We start from the raw sequence: 22508 nt of genomic DNA on the forward strand, positions 1-22508 counted from the left end.
CTTCCAGATTACTGCCACTTTCACCCCTTGTACATCTCATCACCTTACTGTTACCCACATATATCTTCAGCTTTCTTCTATCACACATTCTCCCAAACTCTGTCACCAACTTCCTCAATCCCTCCTCCGATCCTGCCACAAGCGCAGTGTCGTCCGCAAACAACAGCTGGCTTACCTCCCACTTTTCTCCATTTTCTTTAACCATCTCCAATCCCTGACCCACTACCCTTGCATTTACCTCTCGCACTACCCCATCCATGTATAAGTTGAACAGCCAGGGTGACATAACGCATCCTTGACGAAGTCCCACCTTTACCTCAAACCACTCACTCTCTCCATTTCTAATCCTGACACAAGCTCTACTACTCTCATAAAAACTCTTGACAGCTCTGAGAAGCTTTCCTCCTATCCCGTATATCCGCATAACCTCCCATAGTGCCTTTCTGTCTACCCTGTCGTAAGCCTTTTCCAGATCCATAAAGGCCCAAAAAACATCCTTCCCCTTTCCTATAGCTTTCTCACATATCTGTCTTACCACAAAAATCTGATCTACACAACCTCTACCTGTCCTAAATCCACACTGTTCCTCACCAATTACTCCTTCTGTTCCTCTCCTAATCCTCTCAATCAAGATCCTCCCATAATCCTTCCCAACTACACTTAACAAGCTAATCCCTCTGAAACTACTACATTCACACTTGTCCCCCTTTCCCTTGTGAAGTGGAACTATACAAGCACTCCTCCAGTCCTCCGGCACTCTACCTGCTCTCCAGCAAACATTAAATAACCTCACCAACCAGTCCACCATCACTGTACCTCCTTTCTTAAGACATTCTGCATGGCATCCATCCAGACCAGGTGCCTTACCTGCTTTCATCATCTTAACTGCTGCCTTCACTTCATCCTTCCTTATTTCTCCTCCATTTTCCTCACTCGTCACTCTCATTTTCTTAGCATTACCCACTGCAGCTATCTTTCCCTCCCTATCCTCCTTCACATTTAGCAACTCCCTAAAATATTCTGCCCATCTTCCCCTTACTCCCTTCTCCTCCATTATCATCTCTCCATCTGCACCTTTTACCTTTTCTTCTCTACTTGATTCGCCTCCTCTTCCTCTCTTAATTTCTTTCCAAAACATCTTTTTATTACTTTCAAAATTTTCTGTCATACTCTTACCCCATTTTACATCTGCTCTCCTCTTTGCCTCCTTTACCTTTTTCTTTACTTCTCTTTTCTTTTCTTTGTACGTCTCATATGACTCCCTCGTCCTATTTTGTAACCAATCTGTGTAAGCTCGCATCTTCTCTTCTACAACCTTCTTCATTTCCTCATCCCACCATTCACTACCCTTCCTTCTATTTCCTCCTGTCCTTCTTGTTCCACACACCATCTTTGCACACTTTGTGACTCCCTCCTTGAACCATCCCCATTCCTCCTCCACACCTACCTCTACTCTATCCTTCACTCCCTCCCACTCCTCCTTCAGCTTCTTCTTGTACTCCTTTTCTTTTTCCTCTTCATTTAAAGAGTTCACTCTAAGAACCTCCCTACCTTTTGTCCCTTTCCTCTTTCTCCATCTGTCCTCCACTCTCAACTTACCTTCCACCAGAAAATGATCTGATATTCCCCCACCCTCTCCCCTTAGCACATGTACATCCTTAACTCTTCCTATTATAATCCTATTTACCACTACATAGTCCATTAAAGCTCTATCTACCACCCTTCCCTCCACCACCCTCTCCCATGTGTACTTATGCTTGACTTTCTTCCGAAACACTGTATTTGCTATCATCAACTCTCTAGACACATTTCCACCATCAACTCTCCACTACGATTTTTTCCTGGAACTCCACATTTCCCAACCACTCCATCAATTGGATCCTTTCCTACCCTAGCATTAAGGTCTCCCAGTACTATTACATTTACACTTCTCCCTAAACCCTCTATGCACTCATTTAAATCTATCCAAAATGCCTCCCTTTCTTCTACACTCTTCTCACTGCCAGGCCCATATGCACTTACAAAAACCCACATCTCCTTTCCCAGTTTCACCTTCATCCACATTATCCTTGAGGAAACCTCCCTCCATTCCACTACACGTTTACCTATCTCTTCACTTACTAGTAAAGCCACCCCTTCCCTCCCTCGCCCTCTCTTCACTCCTGATAACCTCCCACTTACACTCCCAAACTTACAATCGCCCTTCCCTTTCAGCTTAGTTTCACTCAAAGTCAACACATCCATCTTTCTTCTCACAAACATACTACCTATCTCTTCCCTTTTACTCTCATCTGTACCACATCCACGCACATTAAAAGACCCAAACCTTAGGGTGCTGGTCCGAGAACTTCCAGACCCTCTTATGCCTTTGCCTTTACTTTTAGGAATGAGCCCTGTGGGGCTACAAGGAGAAGGATGCCTAGTCCCAATCTCCGTCCCTTTCTTCTCGCCTCTTACGATCCAAGTGGGAATACTTGGTGGCAGTATTCTTTTCCCCCACCACAGAAAAAGAAATACTCAGAGAAATGGTACAGGACAGCAACAAGGGGTTGGGGGACAGCATAACGGAGGGATAGTCGTAGTATAAAAGTGTCATCATTTCTCTATGAACAGAGTTTTCCTCTATCATAGACAAAATGATGTGTGGCTCTGGTCCGTAGGGGCGCCCCATATAGACCCTAAAGTATCGACTGCATGCTACTTTGCCACAATAACAAGCAGCCAATAACCCCGGGTCTATTTTCATCTCCACCACTGTTTTTCTATTTCTTTGTTACTTTCCCATCATCCAGATCATGGGAAAATAACTACCAAGGGCTTCTATCCCTTATAAGGGAGGTAGCCAGTCAAGGGACACACCCACTCCCATCTACCACCCTTATGTGTTACACATGTTACAAATATATGAAAAAGCTGCAATTCTAGGTATTGCTACAAAACTGATACCCATAATAGATGAAATTAATAATAATACAAATAACTGATAAATAAACAAAATTATTCCAAATCATACGTACATGGGTGGGATAAATGCATGGTGATAGTTAAAGATGTTGAAGAAAAGTGGAGCATGAGCCAGCTGTTGTTTGGTTACAACAATGTACATGTGGCAGTCAGAAGGGGGATTAAGGGAGCTAGTGATGGAGATTGGGAGGTGTGTGGGAGGGGAGAAAGTTGAAGGTAAATGTGGGTTAAAGTAAGGTGATGAGATGTACAAGAGGAGAGGATGTCAGCAATTTGGAAGCAAGTCTTAAAGGAGACAGGCTAGAGGAAGTGGATAGGTTTAGGTACTTGGGGTCATATGCGGTAGAAAAGCAAGACGTGGAGGTAGATTGTAGATTGGGAAAAGCAATTAAATGCCTTGGTGGATTAAAATGTATAATGAGAAATAGGCATTTGGGAATGGATGCTCAGAGGAATTTGTATGAAGGGGTGATTGGGTCAACACTGTATGGGACAGAGACATGGAATATGAGAGAGGAAGATTTTAAATGTGTTTGAGATGAAATGTCTGAGAAGTATGGGAGGGGTTACAAGGTTGGACAGAGTGATAAATACGTAAGTGAGGAGGAGAACAAGGGTGGAAAAGGAGATGGGAGGGTTAATGAAAGAGTATTAGGATGGTTTGGACACATGGAAAGAATGAGTGAAGAAAGGTTAGTAAAGGAAGTGTGGAAGGAAGAGATGGAAGGAGTGAACATGAAGGGGCGACCAAGGATGAGATGGATGGATGGGGTGAAAGGGGCATTGTACAAGAGGAGATTGTCAGTTGAGCAAGGAAGAGAGAAGGCAAGAGATAGGGGTGAATGGAGAATGGATGTGTATAAATGATACTGTGATGTATGGAAGGGAGTGGGTGGGGGATTAGGAAGTGATTATGTGTGAATGATATTTTGATGCAGCTCAAAGGGATTTCTCCCCATCTTCAATGTTGCATGAGGGGACGGAGAGAGGTCACTGATTAAATGAAGCAGCCTTGCTGTGGATGTGGATGGATATGGAGCTGCCTAATGTAGGCCTTATGGTCTCTTGCAGTCTCCTTCATTCTTATGTTCTTATGTTATGTTGTGTCTTGCTGCATTGCTTCTGACCCAGGGCAGTAAGCAAGATGCAGGTATGACCCACCGACGAGGAGTCAAGATGAAAGGCAGGGATGAATGGGAATGAAATGGGTGGGGATAAAATGGGTGAAGTGGATATATGCCTTTTGATTTTGGGTACTTCCCTGGTAAGGGGGAAAAGCCCTTGTTATATGTATGTATATTTTCAAAATTAAACTAAACTAAGCCAATCCCTCTTACCTCAGGTATGGGTTTGCTTCCAGGGTTACTTGGTCCTGCTCGCTGCAAGAACTTTTTGTATGCCAAAGCAGACTGTTTTCTTTTTTCATTTGGATCAGGTGTTCCTTCAACCACACTGTCATCCAGGTTTTCTGAGGTCTTCATGGGGGATTCTGTTGGCTTGGTGCTACTGCCACTACCCTTTTGTTTCACTTTACCTTCAAGAATACAAAGACAAAACATTATCATACAAACATACACTCTAAGACCTTTCCCTTTTCTGAAACACTGTGCTCACATCCATTAGTTCCATTATGCTGAAAAACTATGCAACATTTGTGAGAATAGAGGGAAACAAATGGGTGGTGGATAGGAATGGAATGGGTAGAGGTGGGTTGCATGCCTTCGCTGTCTACCTCTCTTATAACCTTATAATATGAGGGATGATGTTCCCTAGACTGTCTAGACTACTAGTCCCATCTCTCAGAGGAACACCATGGCTAGAACAGGGTTTTCTAATAAATCCCTTATGGAGTATATGTTGTGTTGTTGGTGTGTATAGTTGTGTACAATGCAGTCTTCCATGTGTTGAATAGTATGGAGTTAAGTGTTACATCCTGGACAGATATCCATGATGCATTCATCCACCAGCATCTGGTAATTTAGAAGGGCTGGATAATGGTAAAGTGCAGCCTGACTGGGTGGACTCTGCCTTCTTGGGGGTGAGTGGATTCAGAGGGATGGATGTCAGTAGTGTGTGAAGAGGCCCTTGGTATATAGATTGACAGTGTCACACAACTGGAAGAAGCAGAAGGAGAAAAGACAATGAAGAAAAAAGAAGACGAAAAGAATATCAGTAAAGTTGAATGAAAAATTCAATGACTGGTAACAAAATTCATAGCCTTGGTAACCTCTCATGGAAACTGGAGGGAAACACTCAAATTGCCTCAGCATACCCTGGCCATCATCTTGTCACATAAAAACCTAGTGTAGTTGTCACCTGATACAGAATTCAGGAACTTTCCTTCCTTTAATCTGAAAACAATTTTGATCTGTTTACCATCATTACCGTTAAAACCAAATTCCGGAGCACAAAAAAACACTTACCATCTGAAGGTGAAGCAACTCCACTCTTTTTCTTTTCTTTCTTCTCAGGTGAAACAGACTTTTGTTTGACATGTCCATTCTGCCCACTAGTGGGAACAGGGATCTTTTCTCCTCTTTCATGTTTAATATTTGAATCTTCCTTTACCTTCCCTGCTACCTCCTTCTCATTCTTGACATGTTCACTCTTCCTTGTGCTGCTCTCAGACACGTTTGGTTTCTTCTCCTTATAACTGAAGTCTGGGCTCCCTTCCAAGTCCTTTGGGCTTTTATCCTTGTATATTTTGTCTACTTGTTTCAATTTGGAGAGTTTACTTGCGAAGCTCTTTCCAGGTGCAGCACTTGGTGAATGCTTGCATTCTTCTTTGACTTCAGAGAGTGAACTCTTCCCAGCTGCAGTGTTTGAACTATCATATTCTATAGTTTCTCCCTTTATCTCATGTTTTGCCTTCTTGGTATTACATTTTTGTTCATCCAGTTGGTTCAATGTTTTCTCAAAATCATCATCACTATGACAGCTTGCATCTTCATTCTGTAAAGGGAAGTTATTTCAATTTACATAGACACTTGAAGACAACAGGTCCTTCAAACATGGTGGTGAGGCAAATAAAAACTCACCCTCAACCCATTCAACTCACATTCATTGCCCCTCAAGGATGAGAGGACATCTTTGTACCCTGTCACACTGGCTGCACTGAAGACAATACAATGAGACACAGCACTTCTATGGCTGGGGCTTGTTTACCCTCACTGCCTCTTTACATGGCAACCCCTCCTTCATCCACTTGTACTATTTACAGAGCAGACACAAATGTCCTTTTAAACCATGTCATTTCTTCATCCATTTACAACCACTTGCCATTCACACCAACCTGTTGCCCTCTCTTCCTTGCTTGACAGACATATTGCATCCAATCACCTCTTTACTCCCTGTCCATTCATCCCATTTTTGTTCCCCTTTTCATGATTACTTTATCCACTCTTTTTTTGTGCCTAAATAACTTTTTTTTTTTCATTTGCCCAAACCATATCTGCACTTTGATCTACCCTGACAACAGTCTACAGCACCCCTCTTCCAATCATTTTTGGCTGGTGACATAAAAACAGTCCCATACTAATACAATGTAGACATCAGTCCATTCACCCTCTCTGAGAGTTCTATGGGAGATCCCAAAGACCACTGCCAGCTGCTGTGGTGCTGTGGGTTCCCAGTCAATGAAATTCAAGGCAACATTTGAAGTCATTTCCTTTGAACACACTCCTCATTAATCACTAACCTTTTTTCTCTTAACAGAAATGGACTTGGACTCTTTCTTCTTGATGGGTGCAGAGCTGAAAAAGTCCTCTACTGATACCAATTTCAAAGGAGGACTCTTGGGTTTAGTGTGCAATCGTTCCGACTTTGGCAATTCTTTCTTCTTTTTCTCAGGTGTCTTCTTGATTTTAAACATGTCATCATCTTCATCATCATCTGAGAAATAAAATACCAAGTTAAGAAACATACAATGGTTGAGTGGGGAAGACCATACAATGAGGATCTGATCTATTTCTGTACAGGTAAATTTTCAAGGATAAGCATACCACACATGTACTAATCTGCATAAATGTATGGTAAGTCACATTAAGCAACTAATTTTTTTTCAAACTGCCCCATTAATTGAAGGTACTATACTGGTTTTTTTTTTTTTTCTACTCTAACCTTCCATCCATCATCAGCTAAAAACTTATAGCCAGCGCCATCTTCTGTTGATGACACATATCCGTGTATTGCAAAATTAAACAAGGCAGACTCAACACAAACAGAATATTTCTTTGAGAGTGATAATGAAATTTTTTCTACTTCAAGCAAAAGAAGAGAGATAAATTTATTGGCAACAGGATATATAGATATAAAAATATAATATATAAACTTGACAGGATAACACAAGCAAATGAAACTAATTTCCACTGTAGTCCTCATGAACAACAAAGAATCCAGATACATTTAAACAAGTAATAATACAACTAAGAACAGAACATCTTAATCATAATAAGTAGTGAAAATAATAATCATTGACATAATCATTATGTAAAGAAAAAGCTAATGTATATAGCTAAGAGCAGAACAGGTTAATCATAATTAGTACATACATATACCAATGGCTTTTTCCCCCCTTACAAGGGAGGTAGCCAAAGTCAAGGGCATAATCCAATCCCACCCATTTCATCCCCACATAATCCACTCCCATTCAGCAACCCTCCCTCCCTCCCTCTTTTCTTGTCTCCTAGATGATGGGTCATCCCTGCATCTTGCGCACTGCCTAGGGTCAGAAGCAATGTAGCAAGTAAGCATATCCACAGCAAGGCCACTTCATTTAATCAGTGACCCTCCTCTCTGTCCCCTCATGCAGAATATGAGAAGACAGGTACTCTTACTGCCATCTTTTCCATTATAATCTATCCATCTACACCCTTTACCTTTTCTTCTTTACTTGATTCACTTTCACTTCCTCTCTTAATTTCCTTTCAATTTTTTGTTATTACTCTAAAAAATTTCTGTCACTCTTACCCCATTTCACATCTCTCCTTTCTGCTCCTTTTATCTCGTACGTTACTTCTCTTTTCTTTGTACCTCTCATATGATTCTCTCATCCTATTTTGCAACCAATCTGTGAATGTTCGCTTCTTCTCTTCTACAACCTTCTTTGCTTCATCATCCCACCACTCACTACCCTTCCTTATATTTCCTCCCATCCTCCTTGTTTCACACACCATCTTTGCACACCTTGTGACTCTCTCCTTGAAACATCCCCATTCCTCCTCCACTCCCTCCCACTCTTCCCTCACTTCTTGTACTCATTCCCCTTTTCTTTCTCATTTAAAGTTTACTTTAAGCACCTCCCTATCTTCTGTATTTTTCCTTTCTCCATCTATCCTCCACATTCAATTTACCATCTACCAAAAAATGATCCACTTCTCCCCTTAGAACATATCCAAAACTTCCTACTCTTCTGGTTACCACTATACAGTTCATTAAAACCCTATCTACTACACTTCCATCAACCACCCTCTCCCATATGTACTTATGCTTGGCTTTCTTCCTAAAGATTGTATCTGCTATCATCAACTGTAAACACACCTCCACCATCCCCTCCACTGCAATTTTTTCCTGGCACTCCACACTTCCCAACCACTCTATTGATTGGTTCATCTCCTGCTCTAGCATCGAGATCTTCCAATACCACTACTTTGACATTCCTCCCTAAACCCTCTATTCACTAATTCAAATCTGTCCAACAAGCCTCCTTTTCCTCTACACTCTTCTCATTACCAGGCCCATATGCACTTACAAAGACCCACATCTCCCTTCCCAGTTTCACCTTTCACCTATAATAAAATAATAATACATACATACATAGATATTAAAGAAGTTACTGATGGAGTTTGGGAAGGTGAGGGAAAGGAGGAAGTTGAAGGTGAATGAGGGTAAAAACAAGGCGATGAGATGTACAAGGGGAGAGGATGGCAGCAAAGTGGAAGTGGGTAATAAGGGAGAGAGGCTGGAGGAAGTGGACAGCTTTAGAGACTTAGGGGTGCATGTGGTGTGAAAGGGAGGAGTGGAGGTGGACGTAGGATGTAGACTGAAAGAAGCAAATAAATGCCTTGGGGGATTAACAAATGAAATGAGAAATAGACATTTGGGAACGGATGTTAAGAGGAAATTGTATGAAGGGGTGATTGTGCCAACAGCACTGTATGGGAAGAGTTTAAATGTGTTTGAGATGAAATGTCTGAGAAGTATGGTAGGGGTTACTAGGCTGGATAGAGTAAGAAATGAGGAGGAGAGGAGGGGTTGAGTTGGGAGATGGGGTGGTTTGGGCTGGAGTAGTGCACATAACAGTGGTATTAATATCTTGGCTCTTGGGGGTGGTACAGATTGTCCCATGTCTTGGGCTTTTAGCCATCAGGTTTGGATTTGGATGAGTATGCTCAACTAGCCTCCAATGTATCTTTTCTGGCTGTCTCTTAGTTATTGGCTTGTAAATGCTGAATATAGCCAATGTTTGATATGGAAGATTCATCAAAATGATTGGCACAAAGTTGCAAAGTACCCCAATTGTACACAAAATCTATCAGTGTGCAAGAAATGACAGAGCACCAGAACTTGTCTGGGTTTGGGAACTCAAACACATCAACATTATCCTTTAGTTTTGATTTGCTACAATTCCAAGCAACACATAGGTTTCCCCACTCTTTTCTCAACCATTTGGACATGGTCAAAACAGAGGGAAATTGAGAAAAGTACAATTCACAGCACAGATCTACATATCCTATGCACAAAAACAATGGCAGCCTTGTGTTTAGATACATCGATATATGTCATCATGATGGCAACCACTATTTCTAACTTCTGTAGCAGACAACCCATTTAGGTGAAATAAAAATGCTGATAAAAAAAAATGAAAATTCCAGGATGATAGAAAAAAAAAATGTAATCTATTTAGATAGAATCTAAAAGTCAATATAAAAAATTTGGGTTTGAAAATTGTGATGTGCTTATCCTTAACAAAGAATGGCAAGATGGTTTGGGCATATGGAAAGAATAAATTTGGAAAGCATAAGTGGATGGAAGAACTTCCGGGGCAGACCAAAAATGAAGGTGCATATTCAATATTTCCCCCTGCCTGATTCATTTGCTTCCAACTGCTCACAAAATTTTAGAAAGCTATCCCTAGTTGCCCTGCACACCTTTTTCTTCTAATGACTTTTGTCCATCCTCAGTGAAGAATTGCCTTCACCCTATTTTCTTCTTTTATTCATTGGCAGTGACCAAATGTCCTGCACCCAGACAATTGATCAATTTTCTTAACCGTTCCTAGGGTCCAATGAACTCCCCCATTCCCCCCCCCCCGATCCTCTTATTTAATCTCAATTATGTGTATCATGACTGTGTACTTGATAAAGCTGTAACAAGCAAAACATCATGCTAATAAAGGCTCTGTCCTTACATGGTGTTTATTTTGCTAAAGTAGGATATATACATACATATATATTAAATATATACATATGTGTGTGTGTGTATATATATATATATATATATACAGAGAGAGAGAGAGAGATGGGAGCACTTTACCATATAATCTTTTAACTCTAACCTGAATCTAACACAATAACCTTTGGTTTCTTATGAATTCTGGGTATTGGGTCTTCTTCATCAGAGTCTTCAATGATGTGTTTCTTCTTTTTCTTTCTGTCTTGGGCTGAAGAACTGCTACTTGGCTTCTTTGAAGAACCCACAGCAGTAAAATACTTTCTGATGTCCTGAAAAAAGGAAATTTATAACATTAATAAATCAATAAAAATCTATCTATATACCAAGGGCTTTTTTCCCTCATTAACCCCTTCCATATGATGACGCCTACATAGGCATCATGAGGCATGAGTGGGTATACGAGGATGCCGGTGTCGGCGTCTTGATTACATATTCTTTGTAGTTGTAGCCGAATGACCCCCATATCCTACGAACTGGCTTGATCATATTTTCGGTGGTTATTAATATTCAAAGTGAAAGAAAACGAGTAATACAGTGGTAACTTTATATCTTATAATGCAAGTATTGTGGTGCATCATCAAATCATCGTACATCAGGCAGCTGATGCTGCCTGTGAGAATTTGACTTGTACTGAAGAGGTTAAGAGAGGTAGCCAATCAAAAGGCTCATACCCACAGCCACCCATTCCACCACCCGTTTCTCCCTCTCATCGTAGCTCCCCTCAAGTTCACTCCATCCACCTCTGCCTTCCACACCTCTTTTACTAATCTTTATTTATTCTTTCCATGTGTCCACACCATCCCATTATTCTTTCATCAGCCCTATCTGCTATCTTCTCTTTTGCCTCTGCTCTCCCCCTCACCTCATATCTCACTCTATCCAATCTTATAACCCCTACCATATTTCTCAGGCATTTCATCTCAAACACATTTAACCTTCTTTCTGCCTCTCTTAAATTCCAAGTCTCTCCTTCAATAAATATGAAACTCTAATATCCAATTCATAAGAGCCACCCTGGAATATGCCTCCACAGCATGGTTCCCAACAATACATTTTTATATCATACCATGTCTTAGGGGGCAAAGTGCACCTTACTGGGTGTCAGGGTGGGACAAAGCCCCCCACTAGAAGGTCTGGAGGGCACTGGCCCCTGGCTCAGTAATAAATGGCCCACTGGTGGGGGAGGGGGGTTGGAGCAAAACTATGTAATAGCACACATCAGGGAGTCTCTGGGGGGCACTAGGTAATATGCACCTCATTAGCAAATCCTGGGGCAAAACATCCTAACTACAGAGGAGGGGTCTGGGGATCATTTGCCCTCCACTTCGGTAACATTCACCCCATGTTAGTTTAGGCAAGGTTAAAGGTTACGTATGGTTAGGCTGAAGTAGGTTATGTTGGCAGGTTAGGGTAGAAAATAAATGTATTCCAATGTTCTTGCTGCTTTGAACAATCCTGTCTTTAGTTTCTATTGAAATATATACATATTTTTATTGCTACTACTCAAAACCCCAATTCTTCAACATAACCACCCAGATTATTGGGGTGGGATAAAGGGTGGGAAAAAAATCAATAGAAAAGTCTGATTCTTGCACATTAACAAGAAAACTAATAGAAAAATGTGTTTTTAGAACAAAATAGCATGCAGGTTGTTTATGAATTTTTAACCCCCCACCCCCCCATTGGGGATGAGTGGGAGGTCTCTTGTAGATAAGTTTTGGTGTCAACACCATGGTCTGTCTTGGGATTGGTCTGTGATCGAATTTGTTGCTACTACTTGTGAGGTTGGGCCATGTGGAAATGTGAACCTATGCAAAAGTACAGATCTATCTCACATCTAGAATTGGAGGGACCGTTTGAATGGGGCATTCTCTGTCAGATTAACCAGTGCTTAACACCCTCATCTCTCAGATTTTGCTGAAATTTGGTATAGACGGAAATTGTGGGCCCTGAATCCATTTCTGGAAATTTTTAAGATCAATTGGACAAACAGTTCAAAATATATGACCTCAGGAAATTTGTGGTCGCGTGTGAGGTCTATGTTTTCAGTGACCTATAACTTGGTTAATAATGATAAGAGTTGCATATATATGTGTATATATTTAGAATCAGAAAAAGCCAAGGAATTAAAATATACAGGTTTTAAAGCTCTAGGTTAGAAAATAAAAAAATTAAGCTCACAATTTGACCTCGGGTATCAAATGAGAATTTTTTTAAGATGTAAAAAATGAAGGCAAGGGCATTAGCTATTAGAATCAGCAAAAAAGAGTTTGTGTATGTAATTATTTTTCATAAAACTAACCTATAAATGATCACCATATTCATAAGTCTGGCATCAGTTCTACCTATTTTGCCACACTTATGCCCATGTTTTGACATAAAGATTTTTTTTTATAGATATAAAAACAAAGATAGAATTATTAGCAATGAGAAACAATCATAAAATGTTTGGTAACGTTAGTACTTTTTATGTAACTAATTTACAAGTGAACAAAATAAAAAATCATTATTGGTACTTTTCTTGTCAATAAAGAAAACACCAAATTTATATATTGCATACATATTCCAGGAATTGTAATATCTTAGTCCTTAGATCTGAGGTTGGAAAACACCAAGAATATAAGAAATGAAACTTATATCACTGTTAACCTGCACTGAAAATAATATAAATGACAAAGAACAATGTTCACCTACTTTAAGGATTCATGTGCTAGCCAACACCAGTCTTGCATTTGCAATGCTTTCATCAATTTCTTTTTTGGGAAAAATGTATTGAATTCTGCTGCCTCCTCCTAGGCTAGGACAACTCATTACAGATAATATATGATGTCCTGGCAGAGCACATGAATCCTTGTTTGCGGGATAATAATATGAACTTGTTCCTGATGACCCAGAAGGGTGTAGAAAGTTCACTATGAAATCATCAAACTCCACAGTATTCTTCCACAATTCCATACCAAAATTCCTTGTTGTAAATACACCCAACATACTCTCCTGGTTTGATATGCACTGGGTCACCAAGTATTTTAGGTTCATTAGAAATGTGACCTTTCCTTATTCTTTTCTTTTCTCCAATGCCACTTGAGATGGGATACACCATCAGCTCTTCCTTGTTCAGGGGTGCAAGAACTGAGGTTGAAGGATTTTCCGCTATGAAGCAATCACCGTAATTTTTCACATCTTTAATTGGAGACATATTACTTAAATCACTGTCAATAGCACATGGTTCACTTGAATCTTGATCAGACTTGTTTTCAGTGGTACTAAGTACAGTGGGGTTTTTCATTATAATTTTCCAACAGTTCACACAGCAAGTTTCTCTGTCACTTTTCTAATATTGATTGTTACGCGTTTTTTGTGTTTTTTAATTGGATCCCAGCAATATTTCAAATGTCGAACCATTGTGATATAATCTATAGACATGAATACAGGAAAATTAATTAGATGACATAATATTTTTTAGAAAATATAGCCATGTGCACTTGATGTTTTGAGTCTGAGTCACAAAGGATCAGAGCAACATACCCACCAACCACCCAGTTATATGGCTGCAATTGTACTAACCTGTGGACAAGGATGCTAAAATTAGACAAGTACCAACTTGTTTCAACAGGCTGTTTAGCAACACTGTTCATTGTTTCTCATAGCTTACCAACATACACTTTGGATTTTATGATTGTTTCTCATTGCTAAGAACCCTGTCTTTGCTTTTATATCTATAAAAAAATCTATATGTCAAAATATGAGCTTAAGTGTGGAAAAATAGGTAGAATTGATGCCAGACTTAGGAATATGGTGTTCACTTATAGGTTAGTTTCATGAAAAATGCTTAGATATACAAACTTTTTTTGCTGATTCTAATAGCTAATGCCTTTGCCTTCATTTTTTACATCTATAAAAAAAATCCTCATTTGATACCCCGGAGGTCAAATTGTGACCTCAAATATTGTTTTTTGTATAACATATTCATTTTTCAACCTAGAGTTTTAAAACCTGTATATTTGAATTCCTTGGCTTTTTCCAATTCTAAATATATATACATACATGCAATTCTGATCATTATTAACCAAGTTATGGGTCAGTGAAAACATAGACCTCACACGCGACCTCAAAATTCCTAAGGTCATATCTTTTGAACCGTTTATCTGATTGATCTAAAAATTTCATAAATGGATTCAGGGCCTATGATTTCCCTAAACAAACCATATTTTATCAAAATCTGAGAGATGAGGGTGTTAATCTAAAAAAAATTTGGTTGATTTAAGAGAATGCCCATGAATATTTGAATGCAACTGATTTAGAAGCATCCCCATGAAACTTTCCATAAACAACTTAATGTGTAATATAGTAGGAGTCATGGGTGGATCACAACCATGTACATGCATAAGTAGTGTATTCCACATGCAGAATACATACACGTACAAGCATTATTTATCTATTTTGACAGCGACAGGTCCTCCAGATATCTAATTTTGAAATTTAAATTATCTTTGCTTGAATACACAAGGTATCATTGGTCATTCATTGGTTATATTTAGCATAGGGGTGTGTGGGTGGGGCAAATTGTGGTGCTGGGCAGGGCCACTATACTCCAGGAGTGTCCCATGACCATCCAAAACCCAATCAATGAAACTACCAGTAGCTTGATAGACCTGACATTACAGCTTATAAATAAAGTATCCATTCTTCCCTGCAACCATGAACTGACTGGACAAACATTTGATTAAATGCTGGAAGAAGAGAGGTAAAAAAAAGATGAACAAAATGGGAGGTAACATCATAATTTTTATTTACAAATCTGGCTTCTGGTTCTGCTCAACTCTATATTCCTGTTGTTTCCTTTTAACAGCTGTTTATTTAGGCAATCCCCAACCACCTACAAACGTCCAATATCTCAAGCACATCATTGTAATCATTACCATTATATCATGATTATAGTATCATAAAATGATAAAGTATGTATTGTGCGCGCAAGTTCTGGGCCAATGGAGGTCTGATACAATTATACTATGCGTAGCATGATCCTACAAAATGAAAATAATATAACCTTAGCTTAGCTGTTACTGCCATAGTTTCAGACAAACATTACATTTATTGCTGAAAAATCATCTTACACCAAACATATATATTCTTTCGATATCCAATATAGTACTATAAACCGCCAAGAAACAATTCATGGGCCATGCAGGCTGTGCATCAATAACACTGGATCTACTGGATTAAATATGTGTTATATCGACATGTACCGTATCAGGACAACTGAGCGATGTCTTACACATAACATGAAGTTGTAACAAATATGGTTTAAATGAGTAGAATTACCATGGTTAAGTTCCGTCTTCCCGCGTAAAATGGTCGAGGGTAACAAACACTTTCGTAAATGATACCGCTGTAGATTTCACCACGTTTCTTTGTTTACATACTACCACCATAGACTGTTTTTAGTTTCTACCATATGGTACACAGACGTCACAATTAATTTTCTTGTCTTTAATGCTGCAACTTCAAAACACCTTCAAAAATTTTAACGCCACCACCACAAATCTTGCTTATTTACATCCAACCAATAGTAACATGGAATGTGACGTCATAACATACAACGAGTTCGATTGGTTAAGAATGTTGACGTCATGAATAATAATAATAATAACAATAGCAATAATGATAAATAGATAGATAAATAAATAAATAAATAAATAAATAAATAGATAATAAACATATATATGATATGCATATATATATACATATATATATATATATATATATATATATATATATATATATAGATATATATATATATATATATATATATATATATATACACACACACACACACACACACACACACACACACACACACACACACACACACACACACACACACACACTTCAACGAACGGACGGCTTAGAAGACGTTCTGAAGAAAATTGTAGTTTAGTGTATCCCAACGCAAAGAGAAGTGCCTATTGTATTTACAGGGTGGGGGGGGGAAATTGCTCGTGGGGTAGTAGAAAAGTAGGGAAAGAGGAGAAGGGGAGGGATTACTGAGGGAAATGGAAGGAAATGAGGAAGGAGTAGACTTGGCCCAGGCAGACAGGCGAAAGGTAAACAAACGGCCCCCTGATCAGCTGAGCGACGATGAAATGTCTAATAAAAATGTAAAGATTAGAAGTATAGATAAGAGCAATACAGTAGAAAGTGATGAGAATATTTTCCAGGGATTTAAAGAGGGTGGGGGGGACACAAACCCCCCCCCCCCGACTGACAAGACTAGAAGAGAAGGTCGATAAGATGATCGAGGACTTGGAGCGTAGGTTCGGTCATGTTAACAACATTATACGGAGAGTTGAAAAATTGGAAGAACTAGAGAAGGCGAACAAAAGCTTAACTAAGGAAATTGAAGAATTAAAAAAAAAACAGTTAAAAGAAGTAAAAGATGAGAATAAAGTCTTAAAGGAGAATAATAAGGAGAACAAGGAGGGTTGGAAAAATTCAAGAAAATAGCAAAGTTGCATTCACTGACATAATCAGACAGCAAATGAATGAACAAACTGAAAACTCAGTTATTAAAGTGATGAGACAGAAGGAGAATATAGTAGGAGACTTAGCAGACAAAAAGAAATGTATAATTATATTAGGAATGGAAGAGAAACATAACCCAGATAGAACCTCAAGAATCAAAGAGGAAAATGAAAAAGTAAGAAATTTACTACAATTAGTTCAGGAAGATGAACCAGAAATAATGAAACAAATCGAAGAGAAATTCAGGCTCGGGAAATATAGTACAGACAAGACCAGACCAATTAAGATTAAATTCAGGTCACAAACTACGGCTGATAATATCTTATCCAAAACAGGGAAACTAGCAACAAGTGAACAATGTAAAAAGGTATGGATAAAAAGGGAAATGAATAAAGAAGAAAGAGAGGAAGAAAAAAAAGAAAAGACTTGAAGCAAAGGAAAAAAACGAGATAAGAACGGAGTCAGAAAAAGAGAGACTCTATTGGAGAGTAGTGAATATGAAACCAAAGAAAGTCGACATGCAAGAGAAAAACAAAAGGGAAACAGAGAACACAATGGAAGTGACAGAAAACTAAGAGTGTCTTACACAAATATAGATAGATTAATAACAGGATTGAATGAGCTGAATGATTATTTGAAGGAAAAAGAACCGGACATAATGGGAATTGTAGAAACAAAATTAAAAGGTCCACTACCACCCAACAGTGTAGGACATGATGCATATAATTATTGGATTAGAAACAGAGTGAAAAAGGAAGGGGGTGGAGTTATGTTCCTGACTAAGAAGGATATAAACGTGAAGGGTGTCACATATGGAAAGAATACAGTAGAGATGATAATGATGGAAGTAGAAGACAGAGATAAGAAGAGCAGAAAGTTTGTGATAAATTATGTGCCCCCGAAAACATCCTCATGGGAAGAGAGTGAACATAAAAGTATGTTAGAGGACACAAAGATAACATTAAACAAGATAATGGAAGAGGGAGGAAAAATAGTTATGATGGGCGACTTTAATTGCAAAGAAATATGCTGGGAGGAAATGACAGTAAAGGGTGGAGACGGCTCATGGGGAAACGCTCTACTTGAGATGGTTACTGACCATACAATGACACAATGGATACAGGAGAACACTAGGTATAGAAATGAAGAAGAGCCATCGAGACTAGACCTAGTAATTACATCCGAACCTAGAATAGTGGACAAGATTGAATATAAAACACCAATAAGTAAAAGTGACCACATATTGATTGAACTGGAACTTAATGAAGAAAAATATATGAAAAGAAATGAACAATACAGAAAAGGAAGAATGATGTATGAAAAAACAAACTTTGATAGAATAAGAGGATTCTTTCAAAAGGAAAACTGGGAAGAAATATACAAAGAAGAAACAACAGTAGAAGAGAAACGGAATATTTTGACAACAATTTACAAAAAAGGAGTGGAAAAGTATGTCCCAAGACAAAAACAAGAAAAAGAATATGTAAAATGCTGGTACAACAAAAGCTGTAGGGAGTTAAAAGACAAAAGAGACAAAGCCTGGACCAGATGGAAAAAAGACAGAAGACATGAAAAATGGAAAATATATACCTGTTATAGAAATGAATATGTACAAACGTGCAGAGAGGAAAAGAGAAAATATGAAAAAGATATCATAGAAAAGTGTAAAGATCAACCAAAACTATTCTACAGATTTGTAAACAATAAACTGAAAAACAAACAAGACTTGGAGAAATTAAGACAGGAGGGAGTTGAATACACAGAGGAAATGGAAATGGCGGAAATTATGAACAAACATTTTAAATCAGTGTTTACAAGGGAGAACATACAACCTGAAGAGAACGAATGGAAAGAGAAAGTCCCCCCTATGGAAGAAATAGAAGTAACAAAAAATGAAATATTAACACACTTGAGTAATCTTGATGTCAGAAAATCGCATGGACCAGATGAAATAGCAAACTGGATACTGAAAGAATGCAGGAATGAACTGGCAGACAAAATACATAGCATACTAAATAGTTCCTTGAAAGAAGGAAAAGTTCCAGAAGATTGGAAAAAAAGCAAATATAGTACCTATATATAAAGGAGGAAATAAAGAAGAACCTACCAACTATAGACCAGTCTCTCTAACAAGTACAATAGCAAAAATTTGTGAAAGAATTGTCAAAAGTAGATGGGTAAAATATTTAGAAAAAAAACAACGTGTTAAATCCAAGGCAATTTGGATTCAGACAAGGACGATCATGCGTCACCAATTTAATATGTTTCTATTCAAGGCTAATAGATATAATACAAGAAAGAGATGGATGGGCGGACTGTGCATTTTTAGATCTAAAGAAAGCTTTTGACAAAGTACCACATAAGAAGTTGCTTAAGAAATTAGAAACTGAAGGAGGAATACAGGGCAAACTACTAAATTGGATGGAGGACTTTTTGCAAGAAAGAAAAATGAGAGTAGTGATAAGAAATCAGCACTCAAAATGGGATGAAGTAATAAGCGGTGTTCCGCAGGGAACAGTTCTGGCCCCAATAATGTTTGCTATATATATTAATGATATGGATGAAGGAATTGAAAGCTATATGAGCTTCTTTGCAGATGATGTAAAACTACTGAAAAGAGTGAACACGGAAGAAGATTGTGAATCACTACAGAGTGATCTAAATAAAGTACAGGAATGGAGTAGGAAGTGGGAGATGGAGTTCAATACAAAAAAGTGTAGTATAATGGAATTTGGAAAAAGCAAAAACAAAATAACAGGAGCATATAAATTGGGAGAAGAAGGAATAAAAAAAGTAGAAAATGAGAAGGACCTGGGAGTTATTCTTATGAATAATATGTCACCTGAGAAACATATAAATAAGATTTTTGGAGAAACTTATAATTTAATAAGAACAATCAAAGTTGCATTTACATACCTGGATGAAGAAATGGTGAAGAAAATTCTAATCACCCTGATAAGACCAAGATTGGAATATGCAGCAACGATATGGTCACCAAGTACAAAAAAATGTATAAAAAAACTTGAAAGAATACAAAGAGCAATTACAAAATTGGCACCAACACTCTCAAAACTATCATATGAAGAGAGACTAGAAGAAAAACTTGAACTACAGACACTAGAGCAAAGAAGAGAGAGAGGAGATTTGATAGCTATTTACAAAATCATGAAAGGCATAGAAATTACTGATAGAGAGAATCTGATAAAATGGGATGATAGAAATACAAGAGGACACGGAAATAAAATAAAAAAAGACAGCTATAAAAGAGATTTGAAAAAGAACAGCTTTCCTCACAGAGTAATAGACAGCTGGAACAAGTTAGATGAGAAAGTGGTGTGTGCAAAAACAATACATGAATTTAAAAATAGTTTAGATAAAATGAGATATGAAGACGGGAGCCCACGAGCATAGCTCCCCTTCCCGTAAAATACAACTAGGTAAATACAACTAGGTAAATACACACACACACACACACACACACACACACACACACACACACACACACACACACACACACACACACACACACACACACACACACACACACACACACACACACACACACACACACACACACACACTCGGTGGCACAGTTGGTAGAGCGCTGAACTGGGAAGTAGAATTGCTCCCAGTAGCCAGTTCAAATCCTGCCCAGGGCCGAAATTATTTCGGTATCGCTGTGCCTCGGGTCGTTACTCTGACTCTCGTGGGCGGGGAGTTGGGTGTGTGTGTGTGTATGCAAGGTCATAGCATTACCCATAGATCGGACCTACGAGCTCTGAGCTCTCTTCCAGGAGGGAAATAGCTGTCGATCACGAGTCCAACACGTGATCCAAAAGACCAAGTGAACACACACACACACACACACACACACACACACACACACACACACACACACACACACACACACACACACACACACACACTTCAACGAACGGACGGCTTAGAGGACGTTCTGAAGAAAAAGTGAAATTTCGTGGATCCCGAAGCAAAGGAAGTACCTATTGTATTTACAGGGTGGGGGGGGGAATTGCTCGTGGTGTAGGGGATAGTGAGGAAAAAGGAGAAGGGGAGGGATTACTGAGGGAAATGGAAGGAAATGAGGAAGGAGAGGACTTGGCCCAGGCAGGCAGACGCCATGTAAACAATAGAGGTCCCGACCAATTTAGTGACGACGAAATGTCTAACAAAAATGTAAAGATTAGAAACATAGATAAGAACAATTCAATGGAAGGTGAGGATAACAATTTCCAAGGACTTAATGAGGGGGAGGCGGATACCAACCTCCCCCGACTAGCAAAACTGGAGGAAAGGCTTGAACAAATGACAATGACTGAACATTGGGAGGTTAGGTTCGGTAAAATGTCAAAACTTGCGGAAAGGGTTGAAAGATTGGAAGAACTAGAGAAGGCGAACAAAAACTTAACTGATGAAATAGAAGAACTAAAAAGACCTTTAAGAGAAGTAAAATAGGAGAATAAAGAATTAAAAAGGAACAATAAAGACAATAAAGAAACAATAGCAAAAGAGGCACAGGGGTGGAGAAAGATACAGGAAAATAGTAAAGTTGCATTTACTGATATAATTAAACAGCAAATGAATGAACAAACTGAAGACTCAGTTATCAAAGTGATGAGACAGAAGGAGAATATTGTAAGAGACTTAGCAGACAAAAAGAAATGTATAATTATATTAGGAATGGAAGAGAAACATAACCCAGATAGAACCTCAAGAATCAAAGAGGAAAATGAAAAAGTAAGCAGTTTACTACAATTAGTTCAGGAAGATGAACCAGAAATAATGAAACAAATCGAAGAGAAGTTCAGACTCGGAAAGTATAGTACAGATAAGACCAGACCAATTAAGATTAAATTCAGGTCACAAACGACGGCAGAGAATATCTTATCCAAAACAAGGAAACTAGCAACAAGTGAACAATATAAATAGGTATGGATAAAAAGGGAAATGAATAAAGAAGAAAGAGAGGAAGAAAAAAAGAAAAGACTTGAAGCTAAGGAAAAAAAAGAGAACAGAACAGAGTCAGAAAAAGAGAGATTCTATTGGAGAGTAGTGAATATGAAACTAAGGAAATTCGACACACAAGAGAAAAACAAAAGGGAAACAGAGAACACAATGGAAGTGGCAGAAAACTAAGAGTGTCTTACACAAATATAGATGGATGAATAACAGGATTGAATGAGCTGAATAATTATTTGAAGGAAAAAGAACCGGACATAATGGGAATTGTAGAAACAAAATTAAAAGGTCCACTACCACCCAACAGTGTAGGACATGATGCATATAATTATTGGATTAGAAACAGAGTGAAAAAGGAAGGGGGTGGAGTTATGTTCCTGACTAAGAAGGATATAAACGTGAAGGGTGTCACATATGGAAAGAATACAGTAGAGATGATAATGATGGAAGTGGAAGACAGAGATAAGAAGAGCAGAAAGTTTGTGATAAATTATGTGCCCCCGAAAACAGCCTCGTGGGAAGAGAGTGAACATAAAAGTATGTTAGAGGACACAAAGATAACATTGAATAAGATAATGGAAGATGGAGGAAGA

The 22508-nt window shown here is 38.6% G+C and overlaps 1 protein-coding gene across 2 annotated transcripts in view; it reads right to left on the bottom strand.

The window, feature by feature from the left end:
• The window catches only part of Gnf1 (germ line transcription factor 1), a 76368-nt gene extending 60390 nt beyond the window's left edge, over nt 1-15978 (bottom strand). For both annotated transcript variants that reach the window (XM_076184891.1, XM_076184889.1), the window contains exons 1-5: nt 15739-15978; nt 10520-10685; nt 6662-6855; nt 5388-5916; nt 4302-4498 (exon numbers count right to left, since the gene is read on the bottom strand). In XM_076184891.1, the coding sequence (XP_076041006.1) occupies nt 4302-4498; nt 5388-5916; nt 6662-6855; nt 10520-10685; nt 15739-15741 (1089 nt within the window). In that variant the 5' untranslated portion in view covers nt 15742-15978. The remainder of the gene's footprint in view (nt 1-4301; nt 4499-5387; nt 5917-6661; nt 6856-10519; nt 10686-15738) is intronic.
• Between the last annotated feature and the right edge of the window lie 6530 nt (nt 15979-22508).

Source organism: Oratosquilla oratoria, chromosome 5 (assembly GCF_046742065.1).
Source record: "Oratosquilla oratoria isolate Oo_2021 chromosome 5, ASM4674206v1, whole genome shotgun sequence".
NCBI classification, from domain to species: domain Eukaryota; kingdom Metazoa; phylum Arthropoda; class Malacostraca; order Stomatopoda; family Squillidae; genus Oratosquilla; species Oratosquilla oratoria.